The sequence below is a fragment of the Amblyomma mixtum genome, chromosome 7, assembly GCF_055824585.1.
Source record: "Amblyomma mixtum isolate Tamu chromosome 7, ASM5582458v1, whole genome shotgun sequence".
In the NCBI taxonomy this organism is placed as follows: Eukaryota; Metazoa; Arthropoda; class Arachnida; order Ixodida; family Ixodidae; genus Amblyomma; species Amblyomma mixtum.
The window spans coordinates 47,052,355-47,067,826 of record NC_143018.1 but is presented as its reverse complement, the minus strand read 5'-3'; the positions used below and the strand labels follow the sequence as shown (position 1 = coordinate 47,067,826).

Sequence of the window (15,472 nt, the reverse complement as noted above, 5' to 3'; positions counted from 1 at the left end):
AGGTCACCACAGAAAGGCAGAAAAACTCATGCTGAAAGACCAACTTCAGTGACAAGACAGGCAATCTTCTTTCACGCCAATGCAGCCAAGAGCTTGAAGAAACACCGAGGAGAACTCCAAACAATTTTTGTCCTAAAAAAAATCTATTGTTTAGCTTTGTGGCTATGTTGCAGTTTTTTAAGCACCAAAGACGCGTTTATAGCCAAGAAAAAAAATCACTTTAAAAAAGAAACTTTTTTCCCACTACTCAATTCAAACTCATGATTCAAGCTCATAACATCAATGAGAAAAAAAAGACTACGTGACCACCAGCTGGAAGAAAATGGCAGTTTGGATCCCAGCTAGCCTCAGAAATCCGCAACCAAAAAAAAAAACACGATGACATTGCTGATATCACTTATGTAATACCCCCAAAGTGGGGCCTTTAAGGTAATAAAGTGAAGTGAAGTGAAGTTCACCTGTGAAAGTGGCCACTGGTGGCGATTAGTAAATTTTGTTTTTCGGCCTTTTCTAGCTTACAAAGGCTCAGTTTTCAGTGCAAGTACAGTTAGTAATTCATCCCCATCACCAACAGACTAACTCTGCCCACTGCAGGACAAAGGCCTCTCCCATATCTCTCCAATTAACCCTGTCCTGTGCCAGCTGAGGCCACCTTATCCCCGAAAACTTCATCCATCCGCCCACCAAACTTTCTGCCGCCCCCTACTACGCTTGCCTACTCTTGGAATCCACTGTGTTACCCTTGAGGACCAGCGGTTATCTTGCCTTTGCATTACATGCCCTGCCCAAGCCCATCTTTGTCCCCAGAATGCAGCAATCAATTGACACAGGCCAACTTCCATTTGTCCTCGCTGTCCCTTCAGGGCACCCGACGCAAGAGGAAGGTCCCCACAGCCACTCACATTGCCACCAGGGGGCATGCTGTTGTGGTGATGGCTGGCTGAGCTACGCAGGTAGTGGTGCAACGTGGTCGGATCTTTCTTGCCATGGCCAGACTGCTGCCCTGGGGCCACCTGGTGTGAAGGAGGCAAGAGACACGAGGGAGGAGAAAATGAAACAGTCCACACAAAACGCACACAGCACGCACTCGAGAAGTACAATTTCAAAGTAAATGCGAAGAAGCACATGAACCACCAGCAAGAGCATGCCCTCGCTAGTCACCAGCCTATTTTGCTGCACAATCTCAGGCTCATACAACAGTCCAAGGGAGAAGTGTCAACCACACACTGCCAGCTTCCAAGCCAAGAACTTTGTTCATGACAAGCAGTAGCAAATGTATAACCATTAGTCTTTTTTTGGTGAAAATTATATTTCATTTCAGTGGCAAAAAGGCAGCCTGGTCAAAGAGCGCCATGACTAACACATTTCGGCCTGCTCGAGGTAGGGTCGAAGGCCTATTCTTTTCCAAACATTTCGCCCCCGAGAAGCCCAGCACCAGGTTGGGGAAAGCTTGCACCCACTGGAAAACCGGTTGGTACCTGGAAGCACCGAGGACTAAACCCTGAACCTCTGGCATACAATTAATCTTTTTTATGCGAAGCATACTACTTTAGCTACCACTTCAGCCCTTCACCGTGGTTATGCGCCTCCAAATCACGTGATACATGACGTCACACCACGTGACACGATGACGTCACGACAGTAGAGAAACGGGGGCCCACCTCGCGCCGTCACTGTGGTTGTGCGCCTCCAAATCACATGATACATGACGTCACACCACGTGACACGATGACGTCACGACAGTGGAGAAACGGGGGCCCACCTCGCGCCGTCGCTGTGGTTGTGCGCCTTCAAATTACGCGACACGATGATGCTCCGCATTCTCCAGGCTTAACCAAGTTAAGCCTCAGCCATTTTTTCTTTTTTTGAAAGCACAAAACATGTGGATAACCAAAATTGTCGCGCTTCATTAGGCCCTGTCCAAACACAGCTGCTGTACTGCATTACAAAGCCTGTGACACAAACATTTCAAGCATGGCCCACGACAGCAAAGTTCTTAGGCTCAGTGCACCACAATAAAAGTATCAAGACACTAACAATGAAAAAAGCCCGATCAATTATTATGCCTGCTCACCTTGACAAATTCTGGCACGCTCGAAGTGAGAATCCAGGTCTGGTTGAGGTTGTCGTAGATGCACTTGCGGCGGCGTGTGCTCCGCCGCACCATACTGTCGTCATCCTCGTTCATGTCGTCGTCGGTTGAGACGCCCCCGTTGTTGGGAGGTGGCGGCCGCGGCGGAACGCGCCGCCTCGACGAAGAAGAGGAGTGGCGACCGTTCGGCAGTAGATGTTCAAGGTGTGCCCTGTCCACCACGGATCGCTTCATGCGCACTGCAAATCCGGAGCAGTGCAAGGATCACGTTTTGGAGTAATCGCCTCCCATGATGTCCCCCCCCCCAAAACTTCTAACGCCAAATGCATATTGAATTCGCCCAATTAACAGGCACAGGCTGCGAGTAGCCAGATCCTGTACATGTAGAGAAACCACATATACGGATAAGAGTTGCCATTTTAATAAATGCCATTTTATTCTGAACAACCTGTACATAAATATGGGTGCCCCAACTGGTACAAAACAAGCCGTGGACCATAAAAAACAAACCAATGGCCAGACATCCAATATGTTTGCAGTTTTTTTAGCATGCTACTACCGATGTGCACCTTGTTAATGTAAAGCACAATCGATCGAGTCACTCGCACACAAGCAACCTTCCTTTTCCTGAACTAGTCCAGTAAAGAATAACCTCATTAAGGCGATCACAGCGGGACTGCAGAAAAACTAGTGCGAAGCGGCAGTAAACAAAATTAGGTTAAGGGCAAAAAATTTGAAAAAAAAAAAAAATGATTTTTTGTTCTTTCAATATTTGGAGTTTCCAATCTTTCCTCCACGATTCCCAATGGGTCACTTGAGTGTGCACGAATTATTTACCCCGAAAATTGACCTTTTTCGAAACCTAGGTGGTGACCGACCACACCTCCTTTCACACCTATGCAGATCTGTACTTCTCCTATGTTGAAAATAACAATTGTAAAAAACGTCTGTTTTCTCCATGTTTAGCAGAATAGTTACTCCTCGCCTGGCGACAGCAATAAATGTCTAGCATTCCGTTTTTAGCCAAAGCAACCTCAGATGCTGCCGGTACCTCTCGCGACGCGTGTTGTTTTGGTTCCCTTTTGGCTTGCTTTCACGACCAAAATCGGTTTTTTATTGCTCTGAGGCTACATTATAAGCGTTCATGATATGACAAAGACGAAAAAGTTATTTGAAAAGCGTCGATTTCACGAGAACCAGCATAAGTTCGTTCCTCATGGCACCAAGTCCACGCAACGCATTGCGACGCTGGACGCAGCGGCCACCTCGTATGCGTCTTCTTCAAAGCTATCGCACTCGACAGCACGCGTGGAGGACCTAAACGCAAGTTTTTGTGACCATGGCTATGCTCTGAATAACACTGACATGCTGTCATGTGCCATCGTTGAAAGCTGTGTGTGTAAAGTGTACGGTGGGGACTTGCAGCTGCTTGAAAACACAGCATGAAGAGCTAGCGTTGCTTGCCCATACTCTCTCAACTGCAGAAGGTGCTCTTCACACCAATATCAGACGTCAAAAAAGACAACGTCGGGCCTCTATGAAGTCAACATGAAGATTGTGTATGCCTTACGATGCATAGGAAAAGGTGCAGCTGCTGGGAGCGACGACTGTACATTGCATATAGGGCTGCACAGCTGGTTACAAAAGAGGCCCGAAAAGCAAGGCAGCAAACGAAAAAGAGAAAGATTGACTCTGGAGGTGACTATGAGGACGGTGGTTATTGATCTGATACACCCGCATGCATTTATAGCGTGCAGGGTTGGAATAAAGTGCTTTTATTTACTTCAAAGCTACTTATCTCAAAATGTTGATTTTCACAACGTTTGCCCCTTTTTCTCTGGAACCGCAGCAGTTAGAAACATTTTTTTGCCAACATTATTGCAGTGTAAGGGGCAATCTACTGAACCAGAATTATAAAAATTTGTGCAAGGCATTTTGTTTCACAAGCTATTTATTGGCCATTTTGGCCTGAAAAATGAGTAGGTTCACTAAAAGCAAGAATTTAAAAAAGCATCTTCTTATTACATAATACTTCTGGTTCAGTAAAGAGAACTTGGAGAGCTAATTTCAACGATACCAGTATGATTGTTGTATTGTTAACAGATCCTGAGAAAACGGGTCACAAACATAGGCCAAAATACATGGGAGGTATACGGCCCACCCTGTCCCCTTGAATATATCCACTCGTCTCCTAAAAAAGCTGATAACCGAGGTCTGCCATGAAGGAAGCCACACGCGGAAGCTTTTCTTCACGCAGGACCAAAGCACTTTGTCATCTTTGTCTGCTGCCAAGTTGCTCTTGCAGACACTATAGTCTGATACATCTTACGCAACTCAAGAACGAAGCCGTTCCCCGTCAAAGGACCGCCTTCCAGCCAAAGGAGTCGGCGGATTCTCACGAGCATACTAGCATGACAATGCAGGGAGTGGCCGATAAAAGGGGATAGTACTCTCCCTGTATTGCCCCGTTAGCAGGCTCATGAGAATCGGCCAGTGGCTGGAATGGGGACCACTGTCAGTGAAAAGCCAATTTGTTTTTGAGTTGTATCGGACTATAGTACAGCCATGAAGGTGCACAAACTGCATTTTGACTTCATTTTGACAGCTGAGGCACTGTTCAGCATAGTTTGCGGCTACTTTATGAAATACCCCTTCAGCCTCGTACATGACAGCAGGTACACGCTAACCAAGACCTTCAAGGTAAGCAACTACACTGTAAGCGGGCACCAAATGCATGAGGCTTAATGGAGGCAGAGTTTGGGACTTCAACTACGTCCCAAGTGGAACTACCAGTGAGTACGCCTTATTGAGGTTTTACTGTAACAAGTTCTTCATTGTTCCTCAAGTCAGTGGGTCTACCAAAGAGGACAGTCCAGGGAAATGGTATAGTGTTCAGAAATTCACAAGTTCTTGGTGTTCTAAGAAATGAGCAAGACACAATTGTGACTGAGGTCTGTAGCTAAGCAGGGCTTACCTGACGATTCATCGTCGGAGAACTTCAACCTTCTCGTTGGCCGCTTTCTGTATTCATCGTCCACTGACTCCTTAAGACAAAAACAAAATGGACTTGAAACAGACAACACGTCACATAGAAAATAATAAATTCGAGACCAAAGCGTATTTATTAACACAGCTGTACTACATATCCCCGAGCACCAGAAGTCTGAAATAGGTTTCGGGGGACTTTATAACTAGAGTATTCGGAGTGACATCCAGGGAGGTTTCAAGCAGAAGGGATGAGCTGGCAGAGTTGCGCACAAGAGAAAGCGAACGATTATGCGCCCGAATATAAAAGGAAGTTTTGTTCCACAACCATCACTGCACTTTGTGAGAAAGACTAAGTGATGAAAGACAAACCATGGAGAATGTAACAAAGCAAATCTGCATTCACTGGTGCCCAGACGTTGGCCAGTTTGATCCCCGTTCCAGCTCTCGAAAGTATCGTCCACACTGTTGTGCTCAGGTCGCGCTCTTAGCCACGACTTCAATGCAAAAATCCACAGTACCAGCACTAGCAAGCAACACGAACGACAAGCGCACCTAGAACACGCAGCTAGTGGCAGCATCCACTTCAGTTGCTACTAGACCACACTGTTCACCACCTCCCGCCCAGTAACACGCTTTGGTTCACCCTCAGCAAGATCACCGACATCAAGAGTTTCCTAACTCCACATTTCTCAGTGGTAAGAGCTGAGAAATATAAATTCGCTATGGGGACACTCACTGCTGAACAAACCTCACAACAGAGTCGCAAAAAACATGACTACTGAATTTCGCCAAGCACAAAACCCTGACACCCTTCTCCCCGCCGTCCATTTAATACAATCAGCGACTGCTGTCAATAAAAGCTCACACAACTGTTGTGTGATTTCTGACAAGGCAGCTTGAAAAACTGTTCATTTCGGAAGGAGAGAGCAGCGTAAGCAGTACTTTGAATGGAAAACTTGCAGACAAGCGAACAGAGGCAGTCCAAGAATGAGAACATTACGCACACACTGTAACTAAACTGGTTCTCGCACATTAATTTTTTCGCACATTAAACGGGCTCTGAAAGGGGTTCTCAATAAAGGTGCAGTATTCCTGGGATGTTAGAACACCGCTCCACGAATATCCTCCAGCAAAATTTTAATTTCAGCAGCGTCACACCTTCCCCTCTCTTCTCGTAACTTCTTGCATGCTCAAGGGTTGGTGTTCCTCTGCCAACCCCACCGCAGACACAGGCGGGATTTCCCCGGGGGAAGGGGGTGGGGGAAATAATCTAAATAAAATTTTCCCAGCAATAAGAGTGCATTCCTTTGTTTACAATTTTGTACCATTATTTATGTCAACTGGTACTATTCCTAGCTCATTTTGGAGAAGATGATGCATCACATACTGTACCATGTTGCCGCAACTAGTTTTTTTTTTTTGCATACGGTGTACATTGCTGTATATGCACTTTTTTTTTTCTCAACTTCACAGTTCTGCCTTGTAACGGTCTCCTGGCCCCGTCAAGCTGCTCACCCAGCTTTTAGCCCAGGAGACCATTCCAGTTCTTTCCCGGAAAAATAAAGAATGATTGATTGATTGATTGATTGATTGATTGATTGATTGATTGATTGATTGATTGATTGACTTTGCTGTCAAAGTAGTATCAACATAGCCGCAAATAGGCATTTCTAGGATTTCATCACTGTAGGGTCCCTGGATTTCATCACTGTAGGGTCCCTTCATTACAGAATTGTAAAAGACTGGAAGATTTACCAAGAGTAAGGCGATTACAGCATAGTTAATTGTGGGCAATTTTGATTACTTCTGAATGCCAAAGGCCGATAAAACTGCGTGCTAATACCCAGGTGCACACAGTAAATCGGAAGCAAAATTAAGAACTTTTCCATCCCCTGCCAATGCAACATTACGACCACATATTTCGGGCTGTTCTGCCCTTAGGGTTACTTCTTGCATGAATATTTTTCAGCAGACCTCCCGTTTTCCTGGCAGCTTACACACTGGCCTTGTGTTGATAAGCATGATAGAGAAGACCGCTACTTCAAATATGCTACCAATTCACGCACTGATGTGAAAAGGAATGAAAATTACACCCATTTTTACGCTCTGCATCACACTGATACGCAGGGCATTGCGGGCTCAGGCATTGCACAGTGAAACACAACCTAAATTTTAACACCTCGCACTGTGCAAAGGCAATCACACTAGTAAATACAAATTCCTGAATTCCTTGCGTTGAGGCTTCAACGGTGGAGTGCACAGTAATAAATGAACCTAGAGCTTTCCAGTTCAATCCAACAGCTAAGCAAACCAAGCCACTGGTCAACTTTAAAGGTGCACTGAAGAGGAATCTGAACTTGTCTTTTTGCCGCGGGAACTCTATCTACACGTTCCCAGCATTCTTAGAAACTGCGACTTATTACACTGTATGGCAGATTTCCCAAATTAAATCGAATTAACGGCCGGCTCCCGCCCTTTTTTTTTAATTCTGCCTCGTACGGTGGGCGGAGTCGACCAACGCGTGGAGTGCCTTTCAGCCAGCTACGTGGTGGCTTGCCGCTCTGCCATCGGCGGAGTAATACGTAGTAGTCCGTAGTAGCAAATAGTCCGCGCGTATTTTTATTTCTGCGGGCTTATTTTGCGGCTATATTATCTGCTAATGAAACTATTTATTCATGGAAACCTAAAAAACAAAATAAAGCCAAAGCAAAGCCTCCACGGAGCTGGTTGAAAGGAACTTCACGCGTTGGTCGACTCCGCCCATCGTACGAGGCAGAATTAAAAAAAAAGGGCGGGAGCCGGATGTTAATTCTCTTTAATTAGGGAAATCGGCCACACAGGGCAATAAGTTGCAGTTTCTAAGAATGCTAGGAATGTGTGGATCCAGTTCCCGCGGCAAAAAGACAAGTTCAGAATCCTCTTCAGTGCACCTTTAACTTTTAGCACAGCTGCAAAAAATGTGCAAGCAGGTCACATCGCTTGGAAACTATGCACCGCACAGGGAAGCACACACGAACAGGGCGGCACGCGGAGGAAGAAAAGCGAGAGAACAAGCGCACTCTTGCCGTCGTCTCTCTTCTCTGTGCCCTCCGTACGTTCATTTCGCATCATTAAAACCACCGGCAACAGCACCTACCTGTCCCATTTCGACTGCATAAAACTAAAGACGAAATTTTCCTCCTTTTTTTTTCACGCCCAGATGACACAACACAGGGAGCAGAAAAAGCATGAAGAGCACAGCACCAATACCTCTTAACAGTTACACTTTGATGCCTGCCTATGCCATGCTTCACACTGCCGATTCCATGCAGTGTGTAAAGAACTTATGATGGCAAAGACGATGCCTTCTCGTAGGAAGCAATTTACAACGCTCATTACATTTGCAAAAAGAAAGAACTCAGACATGAGCCGTCCTCCCATTCCTTTGCAACACCGAAAGCAGAAGCCATCACAACCTTCATCAGCTTCCCAACTCGAGACAAACAAACCTACACATATCGCAAAGCTTTGCAGAGTTTCGACACGAAGAAAACGATGAGAAAAAAGCCAATATCTGATGTTCCAAGAAGCACCACGCTGAAATAAGTAGGGGTGTACAAAATAGCACTTTTTTTGAAACCTAACTGAACAAGAATCTTATATGAATAGAATATTTGTATATTCGCTACTTGTGTGAAACAGCGAAGCAGTAGCGGCGGCAGCCAGATTTAAAACTGCGGCTGTCACAAGGCACAACACTGATTTACTCTAGGACACACAACACTTGGTACATTCAACTCTATTGCTATTGTGTCGTATGCACAGGAAGATTACCTTCTGCTACTGACGACAGCAAACAAATTAGCGTCCAATCTCAGTCAGTTCAGAGGAACATGAATCTGAGCCATGGCCTCCTATATCTGGCATGAAGACAGGGTCTGCTATATCTGGCTGAAGCCCGTCACGCTGCCCCAATCTTGGAGCCCATATGAAAGAGCACAGCAGCGTACTGTGCGGCATCAAAACGGGCCCTATTTTTGAGACAATCGTCAAAAAAACTACGGCATGTCCTAATCAAACTTTGCGCCAGTTATTCAAAGACATGAGGACGGATTCGATCTGTTGCAAATAACTTTTAACATGCACTATTTGATTTATTCAGCGAATCTAATAGATAGTCAAACATTTCAAATATTCGCACGCCCCTAGAAATAAGGTGTCGGCAGTATTTCCACAGGCACTGCCAGCCTGCGTTACCATACCCGCAAGCACCACAAAAAAAAAAAAAAAAAAACTGCACTTGCATCGTCCGCACTTATCCGACCAGCACTGCGTCAGCCACATTTCAGCAACTAGCTTAGCAGCTTCAGAAAGCTAATACAGCGGCAACGGGACGCATTGCACTGAATTCCCTTTTTTTTCTCTTGACACCTGGCTTTCTTACTTTTTTAATCCCAACTTTTTCAATCACATTAGTGCCCTAACAGCTTACGGATTTCTTTCACCTCAGTCTAAGCTTGCAAACTGCTGTTCCGAAAGAACAGCCAGTAGACACGCCTCTTTTCCCTTACATGTACCCACTTCTACAGCTCCACATGATAACAGGCCTTTGTTTTTTTTCGCAATCTGCACAAGTGGCAGCGGCAGTCTCATCACAACAGGTGAAATTTCTGCCATCTGGCGCCTTCCCGTAGGGCCTGTTTTGGAGCGGACAGTCCTCGCAAAGGCAGTGCTAGTCAGGCCGCCCCACCTGCAAGTTCGCTGAAGCGCACAGCGAGGCCTGTAAGTTGTCGCTTCCTTTGCTCATTTTTTTTACATTGCATTCCATTTTTTTTACCCCCGTACACAAGAGCCCAGACCCGAAACTTCACTTAGCCCAGAGTTCCTGCAGGCTAAACGGTTTAGCTCTGTCACTTTGAGAGAGTTTACTGCTAACAAAGAATATGGTCATCCCCTCCAATGCTTTTATTTTGTTCGCACTGAACTCTTTATCCACAAACTAGCCCAAATTACGTTCCACTCAAGCCCAGCTCCAGAATTTTATGATGGCCTAGACATGAAAAGAACCAGTTCTACAGTGCGCTCCAACACTTCCAAGTGCCTTGCAAAGCAGTGAACTGGCGTTTTTTGCAGCTATTCCTCAGCCTCGGTAGCCCTGCACGTAAAATTCGAGAAAGAACCTCCAGCAACGTTCGGGTGAGGTCAAAATCACGGCAGGTGTCTAGTCCAGCCTCCCCATGAAACGAGCGAGGCACTCTGAAACGCCGCACGTCACAACGCAATGGCACACTTCTCGCTGGTAACCAAACCACGTGACATCAACCTCAAACACAACTGTTAGTTTGCGACAGCGTGATAGGCAACAGAGGAACGGCTCAATTAAAAAAAAAAAATGGCTCGTGCAGGTGAGACAGGCGGCCGGTTGACACCGAAATGCAAACGGAAGGCGGAAGGACTGGACGACCTGCTCAGCACAGAAATCTTACGATGCCAATGAGCGAGCGTTTAGCGTCGATAGGGTAGACCACACGTACGCACACACGGGCCAGCTTTCGGAAGGTTCAAAAGAAAACGACGTGCCGTTCGGCCAGGCACATCAGAACGACAGCGCGCAAATCAATGAAAGACCGTTACCGCGACGCACGCTTCGTCGATTTAATCGAAAACGGTGCTGCCTTACTTTCGCTGCTTTCACTGCGACGCTAAAACACGAACAAAAAAAATGAATTACCCAATGTTGACGTCTGACCTCCACTGACCCCACCGCCCCCAACTATGACTGGCGACCACGTGACTCATGCAAAAAAAAAAAAAACAGCTCGCGTCCACCATGTGACTGTCTCGAGAACGTAAACAGTAGCCGAAGGTCGAAGTGCTACGATCGAAGGAAACGTTAAAAACGGCGTTTTCTGGCCTGATTTGCGGTCGCAAAACGCCGCACGTATTGAAAACGATGCCTGCGCTTAATGAAGGCGGCAGTCGTTCCCGGTTTCCGGCCTTGAGACACTTTTGCGCCGGGGGGTTCCCCGACAGCGACGTGACTTCGCCCGTCTGGCGTGACGAAAGTCGCCAACTCGCTCAAATTGGACTACGTTCGCGACCTTCACACTGCGCTCGCTACAGCAGAAACAATGGAATTGGGCAATTAAAGCGTTCGAAAAAAATTCTACAGCCGGGAATCCGTGCAGCTTTGAACGGATTTACAGAAAAACGAGCAAAAAAAGATCGGCGGCAGCGGAGCATTCCGCATTCTTTGTAACCCGGTCAGCTGTAACGGCTAATACCGTATGCACTAGCCTAGTATGCGGATTGAAATAACCTGTGGTTTTCAGCCATTACGTCTAAAAACAAAGAGCGAACGCAGGCAGCAAGCACTGATAGTGAATTTACGCCTAAACCTCGGTTTTCACCGGTGCTATCCGTATCACGCTACCGCTAGCCTGCACAGGCTCACTGTTCGCATCCGTGCGAAAAGGAAAGCCGGACGAACCATACCCGAAACGACACTATATTATTACAAATCGTATTCGGAAGCCTGCGCGACGCCCGTAAACCGGCAATAAAGGCGGAAAGACTCCGTCCTTTGCGGCCAATCGTTAGGGCTAGCGTTCTTGACCCGCTTTGCACGACCATTGTTCGCCCGTGATCGCCGACTCCGGACTTACCTCGGAATGGTGCGAGTCGGCGGCTTCGACCCTCGTAGACCTTCGCGTCGAAATCCTGGGCGGAGGCTCCGGCGCCGATGACCTGTTTCTCGTCTTGACCATGTTGCCCGGCCTTCAATTTCGCGAGCGAAGCATGTCAACCAGAGCGCGGTAAAACTGCTAGGCCTAACGGGTGCCGCGGAGTCGGCAGCCCACGACAACGACGGGGGGCAAACCTTTCCGCTCGCTCTCGCGGCGGATCCGCTGTCTTCGCTGCTCCTTGGGCACAATTTCGTCGCGACACACTCTTGAACACCACACTTGCGTCCCGAAAAGCCTCCGAGTCACCCTCACAACACTACCCCGCCACAGAAAACCTGCCGACCCCCGACGATCGCGTCCGACTGCTGCCACCTTCGGCTGAAACCGGAGCGCGGGTAGTGTTGAAAATTGGCGCGTTTTCGGAACAATCAGCTGATCGAGGCAAAATTGGTTATACGAGCGCTAAGAAAAAAATGTTATTGTACTGTAGACGCCACAACGTGCCTACGGCGCGAGATTTTTTTTCGTCGTATTCACGTTTGAATGCCTGGCGTGAGATGCACGCCACCAATTAAAATCTTTGTAGGCAGAATAAGCAGCGACGAGCATACCGCGATGGCGGCATTACTTTTAGAGTTTTGTTTGTTTCGTGAAACGCTTGTTTAACACCTCGGGTTAACAACACAGAGGTGTTTACGCCTCTTCCATGCCACGCAAAATCTTCAAGGTCTATTTTGAGTGTCCTGTTGCTCGTAGCGGCGTTACTAAAGAAGCACGGCTCGCGCGTTTATCTGGAAGGGGGAGGCAGCGCGAGAAGCTAGCAGACGACGCCGTTGCCAAGATGAGGTCGTCCGCTTTTCTTTTTTGTTTCTGTACATACGGTTGTCTTTGCAGAGCTATCGAGTGACAGCCATAGGGTGTCGTATCTAATCGTGGGCAAAGGCCTTTCGCTGAGGTAAGAGTATCAAAGCGCGCCTGCCTGTCGCAGTAGATGCAGTGACTCCCACGAGAGCAGAGTGCAGAGAAAATGGTCGCAGGCCGCGTCACCAAGGTGGACGTTCGTGATGTCCGCTTTCCGACATCGCTCGGCTATCACGGCTCGGATGCAATGGTAGGTGCTCGTTTCATATCATCACTCAGCAGCTGAGTGTTGGAGATTTATTTTGCTCCCCCAACAATGAGAGCTGACGGCCTCGTTGATACAAGCGACGTGCTGTCTGTTGCTATGCGTGCAGACGACGAAAGGACGAAAGTCTGAACTGGTTTTCGTCTGCTTCAAGCACTATATACAGCATCGGTCATGGCCATTTGTTAACTAAAACGAGCGTTTTGCTTCTTGTATCTTAATTCGATGAACTCATGTCGAACACAAAAAAAAAAATGACCACTGCATGGACTGTTTAAAATGAAAAAAACATTGTTGTGTCGTCTGCTATCATTCCATGCATCCGGACAAAAGCCGCACATTTCAACAAACAGAAAACGTATGTTTGCTCTTCTTTTGTCCTCAAAAGCATACAGATCCTGATTACTCCTGCGCCTACATCGTGATTAGCACCGATACGGATTTTCAAGGCCATGGCTTGACTTTTACCATTGGGAGGGGAACCGAAATAGGTAAGATTTAGAAACTGCTTAATTTGTGTGTACGCCACGTAGTTCCCGCGTCGCGACCGGCAGGAATTATAGTGTAATGTATTCAGCTGCATAACTGAGGGCCCAGGTAGCACCGAGCTTTAGAATAATGTTATAAAAATGTTGTGTAAAATGCAGTAAAGTTTTGTTATATTTGAATGTTATGTCAAGTTATCGAAAACATTTGTTAAGTGTTCCGAGCAAATATTCAAGATAGTTTTATAAACATTATTATAATATTTTACTAATAGCTATATATGAAACATTTCAAATATATTTCACGCCCTGTGTCCCATAACTTTTCCCACTGCTCTTACAGTGAAGATTTTTTCAACTAGCATACACTAGCTGTGTCCACCATAGCCTCATTATTTTGTTAGAACACGTAGCTTATTGCCTGTTATTACCTGTAATAATTGTAAATGGCAGAGGCTTAGCTGGGCTGTGTCAGAATATACGTAGCGAAAGCGAGCGCAACGACGAGGCGAGCGGTGTGACGTCATACCAAATGGCGGTGGCGGCTCCGCGGCGAGGCGTGCGGTGTGTCGTCATGCCAGATGGCGCGGCGAACGCGCGGCGTCCGCCAGCTGCGGCGGTTGCTAGGCAACGGCTCAAGGTCGGTCTCTGTGCCTCCTCGGAGCACTGCCACAGCGAAATCGCAAGTTCATGGCCAATGTAGCTTTCACTACAAAAACAATAATTTGAACAGGGTCTCAACCGAAGAAGATAACGCTTTAGGACAGCGTGACACAGGTCTCACTCAAGTTCAAGAGTGCTTCGATCTTTCGCTAACAGGCATCCTTCGAGTGTTCTGTGTATTTTCACCAGCGAATTTTTACCGGTGCAGTTTTTACCGGCGAGCGCTCCATATGCCGCGCCCATGGTACTTTGATTTCCCCTGAGATGTCACAAATCTAGTTCTATTTCGTGCTCATCGATCCCTTCAGCGTCTCAAAATCTTTTTCCTTTGCATCTATAGCTTGCTTTCAGGCCTTTACGTACTTAACCACAAAATGGTGATCCCTTTGAACGCGCCAACGATCACCGGATTCAGTTTGTACAGGCGAGCAACTCAAGAGCCAGCTGGCTGGCTGACCGTGACAATAGACGATATGCGAAATGCGCAGCGCCATCTCTCGGCGCTCCGAGAACTAAGTCCTCCATGTTGGCACGGTACAGAAAACGAAACCGCTGCCCAGCGTTGGGTTAAAACGGCTGCGCTTTGTTTGGAAATAAAATGCCGATGCAGTGTTGCGCTACCCTCTCCACTGTGAAAAGACACTACGATGTGTGCCAGAACTAGGTGCGTTCCAGCTTTTCGCTTTTCTATTTTTTTACTCCGTTCCAACGTTTTAGTAACACAAAACGCCATGCGAGGTATCATGTGTCAGCACGCGGATCAGTGCGCAGCTTTCGCTTTCTGCGCTGATTTTTGACAAATCTCTCGAGGTGATTTGCGTTTAAATTAAGATAAGGACCACATCCTTTGTTGTCTCTGATCAAAATTAGAAGCCGATTTCGTGTATTTATCAACTTTCCGGTCGGGCGTGAATATATATAGACGCATACTTGAACAACGTAATAGAGAAGGTAATTTTTTTGAGCGGGCCAATCGCTCGTGCCGTGGCGAAATAAGTTCACTCGAAGAACCATATGCCGATTACTGCTTAGTTTGCTACGTGTTCAGTTAAGTTTTTCCCGTGTTCAATTAGTTTTAGAAGGGCGAGCAAACTCTCTGGACCATGCGCATATGTTATGCGCGTTAAGGAGTCTGTGAAGCAATACACCCTACGTATAAAAACTCTGGTGCGAATGCTTTATTTCTTGAGGATTCCTATACCTTCGATATCTGTGGCGACGAAAATCTAAAAAAAAAAGAAGCGAATAATATAGCTACTTTATTATGAAGGAGGGACGCATTTCTAAGCTAGAAAGTACGTGCAACAGTGTTCTGAAAACGCTTCAGGCCATCAGATTTTATTATCGTTGTGGCAAGCTCCAACAGCTTGCTACGCAACAAAGCCATTTGTCCAAGTTTGGGAGTAAGCTAATTAAGTTTCGGAAGCAACCGAACATGCTAATTTCGCCCCTG

The 15,472-nt window shown here is 46.7% G+C and overlaps 2 protein-coding genes across 6 annotated transcripts in view; one reads left to right on the top strand and one right to left on the bottom strand.

The window, feature by feature from the left end:
* LOC149335925 (ATPase family AAA domain-containing protein 2-like) overlaps window positions 1-12,141 on the bottom strand; it is a 60,445-nt gene extending 48,304 nt beyond the window's left edge. For 2 of the 3 annotated variants that reach the window (XM_089552463.1, XM_089552464.1), the window contains exons 1-4: window positions 11,725-12,141; window positions 5,067-5,136; window positions 2,075-2,331; window positions 903-1,013 (exon numbers count right to left, since the gene is read on the bottom strand). In XM_089552463.1, coding sequence (XP_089408589.1) covers window positions 903-1,013; window positions 2,075-2,331; window positions 5,067-5,136; window positions 11,725-11,826 — 540 coding nt within the window. In that variant the 5' untranslated portion in view covers window positions 11,827-12,141. Of the gene's footprint in view, window positions 1-902; window positions 1,014-2,074; window positions 2,332-5,066; window positions 5,137-10,790; window positions 10,835-11,724 lie in introns of those variants that run through there. The other variant, XM_089552465.1, reaches the window with a different exon arrangement.
* LOC149335924 (mitochondrial enolase superfamily member 1-like) overlaps window positions 9,558-15,472 on the top strand; it is a 28,826-nt gene continuing 22,911 nt past the window's right edge. The window contains exons 1-3 of one of the 3 annotated variants that reach the window (XM_089552470.1): window positions 9,558-9,841; window positions 12,734-12,856; window positions 13,260-13,362. In XM_089552470.1, the coding sequence (XP_089408596.1) occupies window positions 12,773-12,856; window positions 13,260-13,362 (187 nt within the window). In that variant the 5' untranslated portion in view covers window positions 9,558-9,841; window positions 12,734-12,772. Of the gene's footprint in view, window positions 9,842-11,187; window positions 12,857-13,259; window positions 13,363-15,472 lie in introns of those variants that run through there. The other 2 variants (XM_089552471.1, XM_089552473.1) reach the window with 2 other exon arrangements.